This window comes from Oncorhynchus keta, chromosome 36 (genome assembly GCF_023373465.1).
Source record: "Oncorhynchus keta strain PuntledgeMale-10-30-2019 chromosome 36, Oket_V2, whole genome shotgun sequence".
In the NCBI taxonomy this organism is placed as follows: domain Eukaryota; kingdom Metazoa; phylum Chordata; class Actinopteri; order Salmoniformes; family Salmonidae; genus Oncorhynchus; species Oncorhynchus keta.
Window position 1 is genome coordinate 173,071 of NC_068456.1, and position 16,548 is coordinate 189,618.

The window sequence follows — 16,548 nt, forward strand, 5'->3', positions numbered from 1 at the left end:
AGGGAGAAGTACATTTTTAATCTAAAAAAAATTCACATTTTGCCGCCATTTTCTTTTGATGAACGAAAACATGTTCTATCATAGTAGTTCAAAATTGATCAGAAATTACTATTCTGCTTTGCTCTTTGCAATTGAGTTTTTTGTCCTTCCTCCTCCTTGTACCCTTATTTTTACAGTGCTGTACCCTGCATCTCACAAACTCGTCCTTTGTCTCTGTGATACTGAAATTCTTGTTCTTTGTTTATATGAACTTGCAACCAGTCAAAATCTATTGAGCAGTCAGTACTGTTAATAAATGTAAAGCACAATGTTCAGGGCCATACAATTTGTCCATTGTACAGTATACAGCCTACAATGCACTGTACTACAGTATACAATACTAAAAGGGACAAAAATCAAAGGAGTAAACGTGATCAATGTGCTTCTTCTTGTCTTTGGGCTGGGTCAGGCCAGAGCACTTCGTCGACATCACAAGCAATATTGTCCCTCCTGAGGCAACGGGGGAAGAAGCCTCTTGTGTGCCGTATCCAGCCCTGACATGATTCCTCACCTATATCAACACAGGCTAAATCCATGGCTTGCAGCAGATTTACTCTGGTGTAGGGTTGTCTATCATACACTTTTCATCTCCAAGAGGAGAAAAACTCCTCAATCGGATTCAGGAAAGGCGAGTATGGAGGGAGGTACAAGTTCATAAACTGCCCATTGATGTTAAACCATTCCCATACCTGATCAGCTCGGTGGAAACTGACATTGTCCCACACTATCACATAGGTAGGAATGGGATTCTCATTTAGCTCTTGACCCTGCTGCTCTTGAACCTGCTGCCCAAATAAAATATATCTTAGATTGGCAATACAACTTAGAAGGTGCTGGGTGTTATATGGCCTGAGTGTAACATGGTAATGTAGAACACCATGGTTGCTGATAGCAGCACAGATTGTGACATTGCCACCTCGTTGACCAGGGACTTCAACAATGGCCCGCTGTCCAATCATGTGTCGGCCTCTCCGTCTCCTCTTTGTTAGATTGAAGCCTGCTTCATCGACAAAGATGAACTCATGGGGTCTGTCCAAGGATTCCAAGTCAAATATTGTCTGAGTAGAAATACAATATACTGTATGTAGGATTTTGTATGTTGTACAGAGACAGTGCTATACTGTAGAGTACAATTAGGCTTCTGATTCACATACATTGTATGTGCTGAAGAGTAATGTCATTCACATAGTATGTGTTAGTACTGTAGACAATCTGGATTACAGGTAATGTTTCTGAATGTACACTTGCACATACTGAGCTCGCTGTTCTTTCCCCCTTGGTGAGTTGCGCTCAAAAGGTACTCTGTATACTTGTTTCATTCGCATCCTGTTACGATGGAGGACACAGTCAATTGTGGAAATGCTCACACTGTCGATTCCCTGGAAGTGTGTGTTGTCTTGAATCACTCGTTTTTGGATTTCTCTGAGTCGTATTGCATTATCTTGAAGGACCATGCCAACTACAACGGCCTCTTGCTCCCGAGTGAATATAGCTGTCCTTCCACCTGCATGTGGCAGCCTTGCAATTCTACAAAAAGTAGCTGTGCAGTTACAAAACATATTCATGCAGTACAATACATACAGAGATTAACTTTACAAATGTATATTGAAACAGCTGTATATAGTGTAGTACAGTAAATTTGCAATTACAAAAATACAGTAGTATCCTGTACCTGTTCTCTTCTCTGAATGTCCTTACTATGGTGGACACAGAAAATCGTCTCAAATTGGGTTGCACTCTAAGTCCTGCTTCCCTCATTGTCAGTCCATGGACAAGAACATGGTCTATAACTGTTGCTCGTATTTCATCAGATATTTCCACTCTTTGTCTTCCTCTTCCTCTTCGTCCTCCTCTTCCTCCTCGTCGCCCACCTCGCATACGCACTCGTCCTCTCACACTGTTTCTTCTATCCATTCTCACACTTTCTCCTTTCCACCTTCAACAACCTATTTGCTCTCTGAACTGGTTTATATTGGTTGTGTCGCATCATTTGAAACAGGTTAAATCCATTTCGAGTGGTTGTGTTCAATCAATGACATGTTTTCTCTATTTGTATTTGATTGTTGCCACTTGTGTTTACCAGTATGGATGACATGTGCATTTGAGTGCAGAATGTGTTTTGAGAATGAGAATGTGTTTAGAGTTTAGCTGAAAAGTCTAAGTGAGATCTGCAAATTGTGTTTTTCCATGTGAAATAGTTTAAGGTATTGACAACAGACTGCATAACTAGCTAAATGAGTCCAGGCAACTGAGAACCTTGTTCAGCCAATGGGTTTTAGTCTTTTAGCAATTGAGAAAAACTGTAATACAATTGTAGCAAAGGATCAGCACTTATAGAGGTAAAGCGGAGTGGATACATCCCAAATGGCACCGTATTCCCTACATAGTGCACTACTTTTGACCAAGGCCTATATGGTCCACTTTGGGACGCAGATCGTGAGTTAGACACAGCGAGCACCAGTGTTGCGGCCTAAAATCAATACACAGAGCTCTGAAACCTGCACCCCCCTTGAGATATAATTAGTTTAGAGAAGGAAATAGAGGGGGACATCCAGGTTGTGTATGACAAACCTTAGAAATACTCATTATATGTGACAAACATCCCTTTGCCATTTGCTCTGTGCTACAACTGAACCCCTCATCGGATTGTCATAGGAAATTTGACACATGATGCTAAACAGAGAAGATAGAGTCTAGATTTGGGCCTGATTTTGGATCCTGTAATGTATTTAAATGTACTATCTTTCACAGGGAGGTAACAATTATTTTGATAGGGTAGGGTTTTTTGATAGGGTTTTTATTGTTTAGGAAAGGATAAGAGGGGGCAAAGAGTCTTAGATACACAGTAATCCTGTATAAAAATAAACACTATATATTACACACTTGACAGATACACAAAAGTACATACACATGTCTCTACACACACAGTATGTACCAAGAGCTGGGCGGGTGAATTGAAAGTCCTTCTCCGTTCATACATTACAGGTAACTGTGTTAGTTAGAACATCCCAACAACAACAACCCTCTGGTCTATGACAGCCAGCCATTTAGAAACAATGATTATTCTGTGTTAGGTCCCCAGGGATTAGTTATTCAGGGCTGGGGGGCTGGTAGAGGGAGATACGTTCCCCCCAATTTGTGCCCATGTTTGAAGTGCTTTGTCTGGGACACTGGTGCAGGGGCTGGCGGTTGGTCGGGGGGTAGGGGTTGTGAATCAAATCATACATATTCATAGGAGGGAGGTTATAGGATGCCTTATTATGTCTGTGTGATAAAGAGTACCGCACGCCCTCACCAAAACACACATGCACACACACATGCAAGCACGCACGCACGCACGCACACAGGCACTCACACACACACACTTTTACCACAGTGGGGATATTTAGAATTTGATATTCGTTGTAGGCCATGCCACTCCAGAACTGCTCATCCCAGAGGGGTTGGTTGGATGGGAGACCCAGAGCCATACACATGTGTGTGTGGGAGGGGCATGGTTTGGTGTGTGTGTGTGTGTGTGTGTGTGTGTGTGTGTGTGTGTGTGTGGGAGGGGCATGGTTTGGTGGGGAGTTGGTGTGTGTGTGTGTAAATAGAGTAGTGTGTGTGACACTCATTGCATCTGGCTTGTGTGTTCTGTATCTTCTATATCTTATCAGTGGAGTGTCCCAGACACGCCACAGGGGTCCTGTTTTTCTGCTCGGCTCCACAGGAAGCAGTCATTTCAGTCTCATACTTAAATGACTTACAGAAAACAAATAGTGGTGTGAAAATACGCTATTAGAACTTTTCCTTTGATTTTTTTATTCCCAATCCATTTTCAAAACACTACTACTGTTTTGTGCATTTTAGATAGAATAGTCTAGGACGAAAATGGGAGACCCAGAAAAAGGGTTATCTGAAGGACAGCTGAAGAACCCTTTAATGGTTCTAGGTAGTCTAGAAAATAGGAAGTTAAAGCTTGAGCCTGAGAGTGAAGATGAGAGAGGAGGCTTCATCAGTTATTTCCCCTCTCCATCCATAAATTACACACAATCTATGGTTATTTACCAGCAAGGCCTGTGCATGCGTAACAGGAAAATATGTCCATGGGGGATTCAATCTGTCCTTCTCCAGTTTCATCGGAAATCTTTATTATTGCTTAAGCAGAGGCTTCCTTTAATGAGATGGGGGTTGGGGTTGTAGTAGATGGGTTGAAAGCACCACCCGTTGAAGTGTGCTGAGCCTGGGGAAGCTCTTTTGGTAACTTTACACCTACATCCATGGATTTGGGGGCTACGCCTGTCTGTCTGTTGCCTTGTATCAGTCCTAAAGCAATGCAGGCTATGGGCTGTAAGTGTGAGTGAGAGGAGGCCTGGGTGATGATTAGGGCCATGTTCGGTAGGACAAACGTTGTGGAAATTTTCACACAGAAATGTCATAAATACAGTGGACACTACTCCTTTTTCTACATAACATATTTCTATCTGAACATTTCACAATGTTGTACCCTGTTGAATGTATCCCAGTGTACATGGTTTTGCCTGTGATCTTCCAGTGATGAGGCAGAGGCAGTATAGATCTCTCTGTCAGCAGATATTACAGTTCCATCCTCATCCTCTGTAGACTGAGACATCAATGCAGTAGTATAGTCGAAGGTGGAATCTGACATTGTGTGACCATAGTTACTGATTAATCACTCGGTAAGAGCATGGTATAGCGAAGATATCACAGTCTCACGTAGTTTTTTGACATCCTTGTACAAACGTATATTTTCTACTAGTAAACTGCATGAGATCCAGACGATTTAGGCACACAGAAACAATTACGGTTAAGACATTAATTCCGACTGGCTTAAGTTAAGAGTTAAGGTTTGTATCACATCCGGACATGATTGGGAGTCCCATAGGGGGGTGCACAATTGGCCCAGCGTTGTCCAGGTTTGGCCGGGGTACGACCTTCATTGTAAAAATAAGAATTAGCTCTTAACTGACTTGTCTAGTTAAATAAAGGTGAAATAAAAAATACACAGAAACAACTTTAGGTTTAAGTTCAAACATTCATTCCAATTGGTTAACAGTTCAGGAATTCATACTGATTGGTCAAGTTAAAGATTAAGGTTTGTGATAGAGTTAATTCAATTCAGGCATTAATTCCGATCGTGTAAATTAAGGATTAAGGTTTGGAATAGGGTAAAAACTGAAAAACACGGTTAAGTTTAGCCATTAATTAAGATTGGCCTTGCTAACTCATTGTGGATGGATGGTGCAGTGGTCTAAGCAGTGACCTCCTGCTCCATAGACTTTGGGCTTAATGCTAGATCCGGGCACTTGTTTTGAGTATTACATTTTCTCCCACGGTGGATGGTTTCGACAGGGTCTCCCAACGTCCTGGCGACCTGTGATCAAGTGATCTCTCTGGGGATAAACAGTTCTACTTACTTACAGCTATGGTGATAGCACAGTCACCGTACTGGGCTAGCCCTGTGTATTCCCTATTACTGAGGTAATATTGTCACAGTTGGTTTATTCTCGGAACCCAGAACCAAATCTTGCAAGAAACTACAGTTGGTTTGGAGTATTCATAACTCTTTAGTTCCAGTAAGTTGCTGTATAGTTACATACCAGTGCCGAGGCGCCATATCACATTGTGAGTGCTGAGTACTGAGCCCTCACCACTGCTGTCTAAGTTCACTGCCACTCTGGTCTAAGACCTTTGTTATTGAAGAATGACTCACAGCTCTGTGGAAAATCACATTGAGCACACGAGGGAGACAGACTCCCTCCCTCCTTACTCTCTCTCTCTCTCTTGCTCTCTCTCTTGCTCTCACCCCTCTTTTTCTCTCTTTTAACTCCCTCCATCCGTCCATCTCATCCTATAAACCAGGGTTCCCCAATAGGCGGCCCGTGAGCCAAATTCCTCCCTCAGGTGATTTCATTTGCAACCCCTTAAACTTTCTGGGCAAAAATATAAATAATAACAATTTCTTGTATAAATCATTTTCATTTTGGGACATGAAATAAATTACGTGGAAATTAGCTCAAAGTTATTTTAATTGAGGAAATCTGTTCCCAAGTACTCCCATGCATAAAGAGAGAGGCATATGTGATCGGATCCCAATGTCATCGAGGTTGGAATTTATTCTTTTTTTTGTCAAATATTATATATTTTTGGGATTCTTGCGGTCAAATTGCGGTGTACAAATTATTATTATTATTTATTTTATTTATTTATTTATTTAAATTTGACCCCTTTTTCTCCCCAATTTCGTGGTATCCAAATGTTTAGTCGCTACTATCTTGTCTCATCGATACAACTCCCATAAGGGCTCATGAGAGATGAAGGTTGAAAGTCATGTGTCCTCCGATACACAACCCAACCAAGCCGCACTGCTTCTTAACACAGCGCGCATCCAACCCGGAAGCCAGCCGCACCAATGTGTCGGAGGAAACACCATGCACCTGGCAACCTGGCGCTCGGCCCGCCACAGGAGTCGCTTGTGCACTGTGCCAAACCCTCCCTAACCCTGACGACCTCCCGGTCGCAACCTCCCGGTCGCGGACCCAGAGTCTCTGGTGGCATAGCTGGCACTAGCTGGCGCTGCAGTACAGCCCCCTTAACCACGGCGCCACCCGGGAGGCCGTGTACAGGGTTATTTATAACTATGTTCACGCCCCCCGACCATCCGATCAAGGAAAAACCGTCCCACGGCTGAATATTATTGGGGACCCCTGCCCTATACCATGAGTGGGTGTGCTCTTGCAATGTCTTCCCCACCACTTTCAATTCAGATCTGGACCAACCTTGTGTACAGTATCAAACGAAACGAAGGCTTACAGTGGCTTTGTGACCAGGCCTTGGGGATGGATCCGACAAAGTTTTCTGAAAGTGTTCCTTCATCAAAAACTAAGGGGAAAGAACTCTCCATCATGGTGACAACTCCACGGTGTCTCCCTCCCAGAGTGCAAAGAACCTTGGTGTGACCCTATACAACACCCTGTCGCTCTCTGCAAACATCAAAGCAGTGATTCTCTCCTGCTGGTTCATGCTCTACAACAGTGGTTCCCAAACTTTTTATAGTCCCGTACCCCTTCAAACATTCAACCTCCAGCTGCTTACCCCCATCTAGCACCAGGGTCAGCGCACTCTCAAATGTTGTTTTCCCCATCATTGTAAGCCTGCCACACACATATTATTCGATACATTTATTAAACATAAGAATGAGTGTGAGTTTTTGTCACAACCCGGGTCGTGGGAAGTGGCAAAGAGCTCTTATAGGACTAGGGCACAATCCAGAAATCTGGCAGTGGCTTCTGATTAAATCAAATTATCACAGAACAGCTTGTTGCAATGTCGATGAGGCTCTGTTGTTCAGATATCGGTAAGTGGACTGGAGGCAGGGCATGAAAGGGATAACGAATCCAGTTGTTAGTGTCATCAGTTTCGGGAAAGTGCCTGCGTAATTGCAGACCCAACTCACTCAGGTGCTTCGCTATATCACATTTGACATTGTCGGTAAGTTTGAGTTCATTTGCACATCAAAAAAAATCATACAATGACGGAAAGATGAATGGATAAGAGTGTCTGACTAAAATGGAAAAATGTGAAGTGAATATGTTTGCTGAATGTTTTCTGAAGGTGTTCCCTTGTCAGAAACAATTGAATGTGAAGGGTGGAAGTGCGATCTGTTTTTATAACTACTACTATCTGTTGTGGTCGTCCCCTGGCTTATTACACAGAGAAAATGCCTGGTACTTTATCCTCAGGTATAACACTTTTTAACTGGGTATAAGCATGTATGAACCTTTACAATATCTGATAATAAGGGTTATAATATGTTATGCCCCTCTATGTGGGGGGGGGGTGTACATACTTAGGACTGGTGTTACAATGCATTATAACGGCATCATAGTACATTAAACCTGCATGCTGTAAAGTGTGACTGAATGTTTTGGTAAAAGGTATGTTGTTCATGTTAAAACAACTTTAATCTGAGCAGAATTGTATGTGTGTGTGTGTGTGTGTGTGTGTGTGTGTGTGTGTGTGTGTGTGTGTGTGTGTGTGTGTGTGTGTGTGTGTGTGTGTGTGTGTGTGTGTGTGTGTGTGTGTGTGTGTGTGTGTGTGTGTGTGTGTGTGTGTGTGTGTGTTTGTGTGGACATGTTTAACTCTTCTTGTGGGGACCAGAAGTCTCCACAAGAAGAGTAAACAAACAGAAATTTGACCAACTGGGGACATTTTGTTTGTCCCCACGAGGTCACGAATGCTATTTCTAGGGTGTGTGTTTCTGAGTTGATGCTCTTGAAAGTGAAATAATCTGCAGTTTCAAAATAAGCTGCATTGCCGCAATGGAACAGTATGTGTATACAGTATAGTGGTGTGAATGTGTGTGTGTGTTGTTCTTTCACTGTCATGGTTTCTGAGCAGTTGGTCCTTATACACTGCTCCATGTGGGAACACAGATACAGAGCCTCTGCCTGCCCATATACCCGCATCAATAGCCATTGGAGGGCAAAGCTACAGTTTACTAATGTATAACCTACTGTATATTATATTTTATAGGGTATGTTTCTTGGACATTGATAAAAGGGGCCAAACAACAACAAAGTGCTCACCCTGCCACTGTTATCCTAAACAGCTGTGCATAAACAGGGCTATGGATCCAAGGACGATAGTTTTATTTAAATGTTTCTCCCAAGTTGGTAGTTACAGTCTTGTCCCATCGCTGCACCTCCTGTACGGACTCGGCAGAGGGCGAAGGTCAAGAGCCGTGTGTCCTCCGAGACACAACCCAGCCAAGCTGCACAGCTTCTTGACACATTGCCCGCTTAACCCGGAAGCCAGCTGCACCAACGTGTCAGAGGAAACACTGTACACCTGGTGACCGCGTCAGCTTGCGTACGCCCTGCCCGCCACAGGAGTCGCTAGAGCGCAATGGGACAAGGACATTCCGGTCGGCCAAACCCTCCCCTAACCTGGATGACGCTGGTCCAATTGTGTGTCGCCCCATGGGTCTTCCGGTCGCAGCCGGCTGTGACAGAGCCTGGACTCGAACCAGGATCTCTAGTGGCACAGCTAACACTGCGATACTCGGACTATAGGAAGGACTATAGTTTTAACCATGTTTCGAGGCAATACAGTTTTTGTTTACAATTTCACTGTTTACAAACAATGGCGTAAATCCAGCCAAATTTAGGGTTCTGACGAGGTTCAAAAGCTGAACTAAGCTCACGAGGCATTTTTAAATGAAATCCATCAATAACAAATGGGTATAAAGGATATATTTAAAAGTGCAAACATGGAGGTGCCAATCCTAGATTACCCTAGTCTAAATCTATGACTAGGCTTAGCCTGTGAAATGGGAAACTAGACCTATACACTGTTCAAATGAAGTGTTTTATAACACACACAAATTAGTGCTGCCACCAACGTTAAGGTGACGAAACGAACCCGGAAAAAGTTGAAAATACTATCATGGTGTCAGTGGTGGGAAAAGTACCCAATGTGGGAAGCAATTATATCCGCTATCAAAATGAGTAACACACGTTCACAAAGGGTCAATGTGGGGGAGATGTGCATTCAGCACTGATTATGCTTTTACTAAAAAAAGATAAGGAACGCAGTGTTCTCACTATTGACCCCTGTCTTTGATGGACACAGATTTTAAACTGTTTTCCAAAATGTTGTCTTCCCATCTCGAGACTTACTAACCAAAATTGGTCCTACTAAAGCGGGTTTGTTAAAAAAAAAAATGTATCCTTGGATAACCTATGTCGACTATTACATATACTATACAAAAGTATGTGGACACCTCTTCAAATGTGTGGATTTGGCTATTTCATCCACAACTGTTGCTGACGTGTATAAAATTGAGCAGACAGCCATACAATCTCTATAGACAAATATGGGCAGTAGAATGGCCTTACTGAACCGCTCAGTGACTTTCAACGTGACATCGTCATAGGATGCCACCTTTCCAACAAGTCAGTTCATCACATTTCTGCTATGCTGGAGCTGCCCCGGTCGACTGTAAGTCCTGTTATTGTGAACTGGAGGAACAACAACGGCTCAGCCGCGAAGTGTTAGGCCACACAAGCTCACAGTACTGGACCGCTGAATGCTGAAGTGTGTAGCTTGTAAAAATTGTCTGTCCTCGGTTGCAACACTCACTACTGAGTTCCAAACTGCCTCTGGAGGCAACCTCAGCACCAGAACTGTTCTTTGGGGGCTTCATGACATGACATGGGTTTTTATGGGCAAGCAGCCACACACAAGTCTAAGATCCCACATTTTGTTACGTTACAGCCTTATTCTAAAATTGATTAAATATTGTTTTCCCCCTCATCAATCTACACACAATACCTCATAACGACAAAGCGAAAACAGGTTTTTAGACATTTTTGCAAATGTATTAAAAATAGAAAATATAATTATTTACTTACATTCGTTTTCAGAACCTTTGCTATTAGACTCTAAATTGAGGTCAGGTGCATCCTGTTTCCATTGATCATCCTTGAGATGTTTCTACAACTTGATTGGATTCCTCCTGTATTAAATTCAATTGATTGGACATGATTTGGAAAGGCACACACCTGTCTATATAAGGTCCCACAGTTGACAGTACATGTCAGAGCAAAATCCAAGCCATGAGGTCGAAGGAATTGTCCGTAACGCTCTGAGATAGGATTGTGTCAAGTCACAGATCTGGGGAAGGATACCAAAACAATGTCTGCAGCTTTTAAGGTACCCAAGAAAACAGTGGTCTCCATCAAGGTGCTTCAACAAAGTACTGAGTAAAGGGTCTGAAAACTTATGTAAATGTTATATTTCAGCTTTTTTTTTTTAAACCTGTTTTTGCTTTGTCATTATGGTGTATTGTTTGTAGATTGGTGAGGGGAAAAAAAACAAATGAATCCATTTTAGAATAAGACTGTAACGTAAACAAATTCTGGAAAAAGTCAAGGTGTCTGAATACTTTCCGAATGCGCTGTATAACCTATTATATCTATTTAGTTTTACTAAACGCATACTTTCTTGGATTGTTTTGGAGATTTTCACCAGAGCGTTTGGTGTGCTCTTTCATTTACATTTACATTTAAGTCATTTAGCAGACGCTCTTATCCAGAGCGACTTACAAATTGGTGCATTCACCTTATGACATCCAGTGGAACAGCCACTTTACAATAGTGCATCTAAATCTTTTAGGGGGGTGAGAAGGATTACTTATCCTATCCTAGGTATTCCTTAAAGAGGTGGGGTTTCAGGTGCCTCCGGAAGGTGGTGATTGACTCCGCTGTCCTGGCGTCGTGAGGGAGTTTGTTCCACCATTGGGGGGCCAGAGCAGCGAACAGTTTTGACTGGGCTGAGCGGGAACTGTACTTCCTCAGTGGTAGGGAGGCGAGCAGGCCAGAGGTGGATGAACGCAGTGCCATTGTTTGGGTGTAGGGCCTGATCAGAGCCTGGAGGTACTGAGGTGCCGTTCCCCTCACAGCTCCGTAGGCAAGCACCATGGTCTTGTAGTGGATGCAAGCTTCAACTGGAAGCCAGTGGAGAGAGCGGAGGAGCGGGGTGACGTGAGAGAACTTGGGAAGGTTGAACACCAGACGGGCTGCGGCGTTCTGGATGAGTTGTAGGGGTTTAATGGCACAGGCAGGGAGCCCAGCCAACAGCGAGTTGCAGTAATCCAGACGGGAGATGACAAGTGCCTGGATTAGGACCTGCGCCGCTTCCTGTGTGAGGCAGGGTCGTACTCTGCGGATGTTGTAGAGCATGAACCTACAGGAACGGGACACCGCCTTGATGTTAGTTGAGAACGACAGGGTGTTGTCCAGGATCACGCCAAGGTTCTTAGCGCTCTGGGAGGAGGACACAATGGAGTTGTCAACCGTGATGGCGAGATCATGGAACGGGCAGTCCTTCCCCGGGAGGAAGAGCAGCTCCGTCTTGCCGAGGTTCAGCTTGAGGTGGTGATCCGTCATCCACACTGATATGTCTGCCAGACATGCAGAGATGCGATTCGCCACCTGGTCATCAGAAGGGGGAAAGGAGAAGATTAATTGTGTGTCGTCTGCATAGCAATGATAGGAGAGACCATGTGAGGTTATGACAGAGCCAAGTGACTTGGTGTATAGCGAGATATAGCTTTCCTGTCTGAGTTTGTGAAGGGCCTGAATACAGCAGGGGCGCACACAAACATGCCTGTTTTAATACAAGACCACAGAGTTTGCTAGAGGACACACCAAACACGAATGCTCTCTAACCACCTCCATGCCCCAGAAATTAGGGGAATTCTGAACAGTACGGCAGCACAATGTTTGAAGTTCACAATTTGTCTTTAATCTATCATTTGTATTCTGATATGGGGGCCCAAGTTCTCCACCCGGCACAGCCAGAAGAGGACTGGCCACCCCACATAGCCTGGTTCCTCTCTAGGTTTCTTCCTAGGTTTTGGCCTTTCTAGCGAGTTTTTCCTAGCCACCGTGCTTCTACACCTGCATTGCTTGCTGTTTGGGGTTTTAGGCTGGGTTTCTGTACAGCACTTTGAGATATCAGCTGATGTATGAAGGGCTATATATGATTTGATTTGATTTCACATGGTATGTGTCTGTGTGGTTTAGTGGGTAAAATTCTAATTAAATGTGCCATTTTACTGCCCCAAAAGTCGGGGGTTCTATTCCCACTTCTGCCTGTTCTACTTTCACTCCTTCTCCATCTCCTCCTGCTTCTAATCTGTCTAAACAAAGCAGACAAAAAAATTATAATTCCTATTCAGATGTGAGATAAATTGATTTAACATGGACTTTTTGACTTGAGTATATGGTAAGTCGACATGTCTGAATCAGGTCCCATGTTCTCAGTGTAACAAGGGTGGTTCAGCACAACAGTTTATTCCTGAAGACTGGCTGAATGGACTAAGGCAGTTTTCACAAACAGACCAGTGATGAAGGCCCACTCTATACATGTTAATTGCGCTATAACTTACATACCCTTAAACATTTTGATTTTAACATAATTTATAATCTCACAATAGCAACTGAAGCATATAATTAGTCAAATGTTCTACCATAGGAAAAATATTAAATTCTCAGTGTCTTATTTAAAATGTTAATTCAAGTCTGGTCTGAAAATCATCATCAATCAATATTTACATGATATACTTTTCATGGTTTCAGAACACAATTATGGTGTTTTGAGTCTTTCTATTTTAACAGTGTAGTGCATGTGATTACAGTGTTTCATACTCATGTCTATTTGTGTTCTGTTCTGTTCTATTCTAGTGGCACATGCTCAGGACGCACACAATTCCAATGAGAAGCCTCTGATCCAGTGCTACAAGTGCGGGGAGCCATGTAAGGGTGAGGTGCTGAGGGTCCAGTCCAAGCACTTCCACCTGAAGTGCTTCACCTGTAAAGGTAAGTACAGTACCAAACCCTGAAGATCATTTGTTGATGGTGGTATGCTCCTCGTGAGGTAAAAGGGTTTAAAGCAACTGTCCAGTTAATATACAGGTTGTCCTGTAAATATGTCCTATGATATGACAATGTGATTAAAGTAGTTTTCCTTCCAAAAATGTTAATAAAGTATATTGAAAAGGAGCTTTTCTGTGTTTGAATGGTATGGGTCGTAAAAAAAAAAATGGTCATAAAAAATATGTGAATGACAAATAAACAGCTGATTGGTCAGTGACGTCATGTTATTTGAGGAAATAGCAAGCATTTCAGACCGTCTGTTTGAGGTGGAGTTGTTGTTTTCTCTCTCATATGTATTGGCAACCAATACGAGTACAGGACAACACAACAACATTATTTGGCTATAAGTTAACATAATTTGTAGTTTTCAAAGTAAAATGTTGTACTGTAACGGAGGATTCAGACTAATAATCAGCAATCAAATTGTTGAACTCTCCCATGGTGGGTATAGCATTCAAGCAGCATGCTTGACGGCTGTTTTGTTGTTAACCAATGTCAAAGCTAGCTAGCACAAGCTTCCATCTCCCGATTAGCTATTGCGTGGCATGTCGCTGAAAGTTGCATAATATGAGAGCATTAGGATGGCGCCGACAGAGATGGTCGCCTTGCTTCGCGTTCTTATGAAACTACGCAGTATTTCGTTTTTTTTATGTATTACTTCTTACACTGTTACCCCAGGAAATCTGAAGTATTATTACATTCAGCCGGGAAGAACTATTGGACATAAGGGCAACGTCGACTTTCCCGAAGTGGGTCCTCTGTTTGGACCACCACCCAGGACAATGGATCTTATCCCAGTAGGCGACCCAAAACAATGGCACCGCAGAAGGGGCAGATGGAGCGGACTTCTGGTCAGGCTCCGTAGACGGGCACATCGCGCACCGCTCCCGAGAATACTACTCACCAATGTCCAGTCTCTTGACAACAAGGTAGATGAAATTCGAGCAAGGGTTGCCTTCCAGAGAGACAACACAGATTGTAATATTCTCGGTTTTACGGAAATGGCTCACTCAGAATACCTTATCAGAGTCGGTACAGCCACCCGGTTTCTTGTTTCTGCGCTGACAGAAACAAACAGCTCTCTGGTAAGAAGAAGGGTGGGGGTGTATGCTTCATGATTAACGATTCATGGTGTAATCATAACAACATACAGGAACTCAAGTCCTTTTATTCACCTGACCTAGAATTCCTTACAATAAAATGCCGACCGCATTATATACCAAGAGAATTCTCTTTGATTATAATCACAGCCGTGTATACCCCCACAAGCAGACACCTCGACGGCCCTGAAAGAACTTCATTGGACTCTATATGTGGAGGTCTACCATTTTTTTCTGAGGTCTTGGCTGATTTCTTTTGATTTTCCAATAATGTCAAGCAAAGAGGCAGTGAGTTTGAAGGTAGGCCTTGAAATACATCCACAGGTACACCTCCAATTGACTCAAATTATGTAATTTAGCCTATCAGAAGCTTCTAAAGCCATGACATAATTTTCTGGAATTTTAAAGGCACCGTTTAAAGGCACTTCTGACACACTGGAATTATGATACAATTGTGATACAATGAAATAATCTGTCTGCAAACAATTGTTGGAAAAATTATTTGTGTCAAGCGCAAAGTAGACTGACTTGCCAAAGCTACAGTTTATTTTTTGTCTTTTTGAATTTGACCCCTTTTTCTCCCCAATTTCATGGTATCCAATTGTTTTAGTAGCTACTATCTTGTCTCATCGCTACAACTTCTGTACGGGCTCGGGAGAAACGAAGGTTGAAAGTCATGCGTCCTCCGATACACAACCCAACCAAGCCGCACTGCTTCTTAACACAGCGCCATCCAACCCGGAAGCCAGCCGCACCAATGTGTCAGAGGAAACACAGTGCACCTGGCAACCTTGGTTAGCTCGCACTGCGCCCGGCCCGCCACAGGAGTCGCTGGTGCGCGATTAGACAAGGATTTCCCTACCGGCCAAACCCTCCCTAACCCAGACGACGCTAGGCCAATTGTGTGTCGCCCAATGGACCTCCCGGTCGCGACAGAGCCTGGGCGCGAACCCAGAGTCTCTGGTGGCACATCTGGGGCTGCAGTACAGCGCCCTTAACCACTGCGCCACCCAGGAGGCCCGTAAGCTATAGTTTGTTAAAAAGAGTGGTTGTGGAGTGGTTGAAAAATGAGTTTTAATTACTACAACCAAAGTGTATGTACATTTCATTGATTACATCTCAGCAATTAACACCATAGTACATTCCAAACTCGTCACTTAGCTCGAGACCCAGGGTCTCGACCCCACCCTGTGCAACTGAAAACAGCAGAGGGAGCACCCACGCATGTAAAGTGGGACATTTTTAAGTTCCATCACGGACAAACTGAAATGATCCCCCCACACAGACAGCATGGTGAAGAAGGCGCAACAGCGCCTCTTCAACTTCAGGAGGCTGAAGATATTTGGCTTGTCACCGAAAACACTCTCAAACTTTGACAGATGCACAATTGAGAGCATGTGACCAATAGAATTTGCTTTGATTTGCTTTGATTTTCAATTCTTATTGCTAGCTCTCTCATCACCAACTTAAGTTGCTGTTTCCTCATGTTTCCTCCTTCCATTGAAAATGGCTTGTCGCTGGTAACTAGGTCACTGATTATAGCCCCAAGTTTGAGCCAAACTAATGCACATCAAGTAAAGCCTGGTCCCAATGAATCACAGTCTCTGCTTGTTTATTCACCCAAGGCCCAGAGGACTACAATGTGTGGCCTGTTTATCTCCTGTTGTGTCAAAGTTACAAGTGCCTTGTCAATATTAAAATAAACAGATTGAACAGCCAATTAGTTAATATTTTCCCACAGCTGCTGTACACTGAGTCCAGCAAGCGAGAACAACAAATTAGTCAGTTAGCTCGTTAGCTAGCCAGGTCATCAAATCCTACTTAAGGCAAGTACTGTGGCATTGAGAGTCACATAGCCATAATATCATTTCAACAGTATGAACAGGCAGTGGTTACAGTAAATCCACTCATTTGGAGTTACACTACATTACCAAAGTATTTGGACACCTGCTTGTACATCTCATTCC

At 43.3% G+C, this 16,548-nt stretch overlaps 1 protein-coding gene across 1 annotated transcript in view; it reads left to right on the top strand.

Moving 5' to 3' along the window:
* Nucleotides 1-16,548, top strand: part of LOC118369430 (actin-binding LIM protein 1) — a 106,224-nt gene that overhangs the window by 34,605 nt on the left and 55,071 nt on the right. The window contains exon 2 of the mRNA XM_052498270.1: nt 13,290-13,424. Coding sequence (XP_052354230.1) covers nt 13,290-13,424 — 135 coding nt within the window. The remainder of the gene's footprint in view (nt 1-13,289; nt 13,425-16,548) is intronic.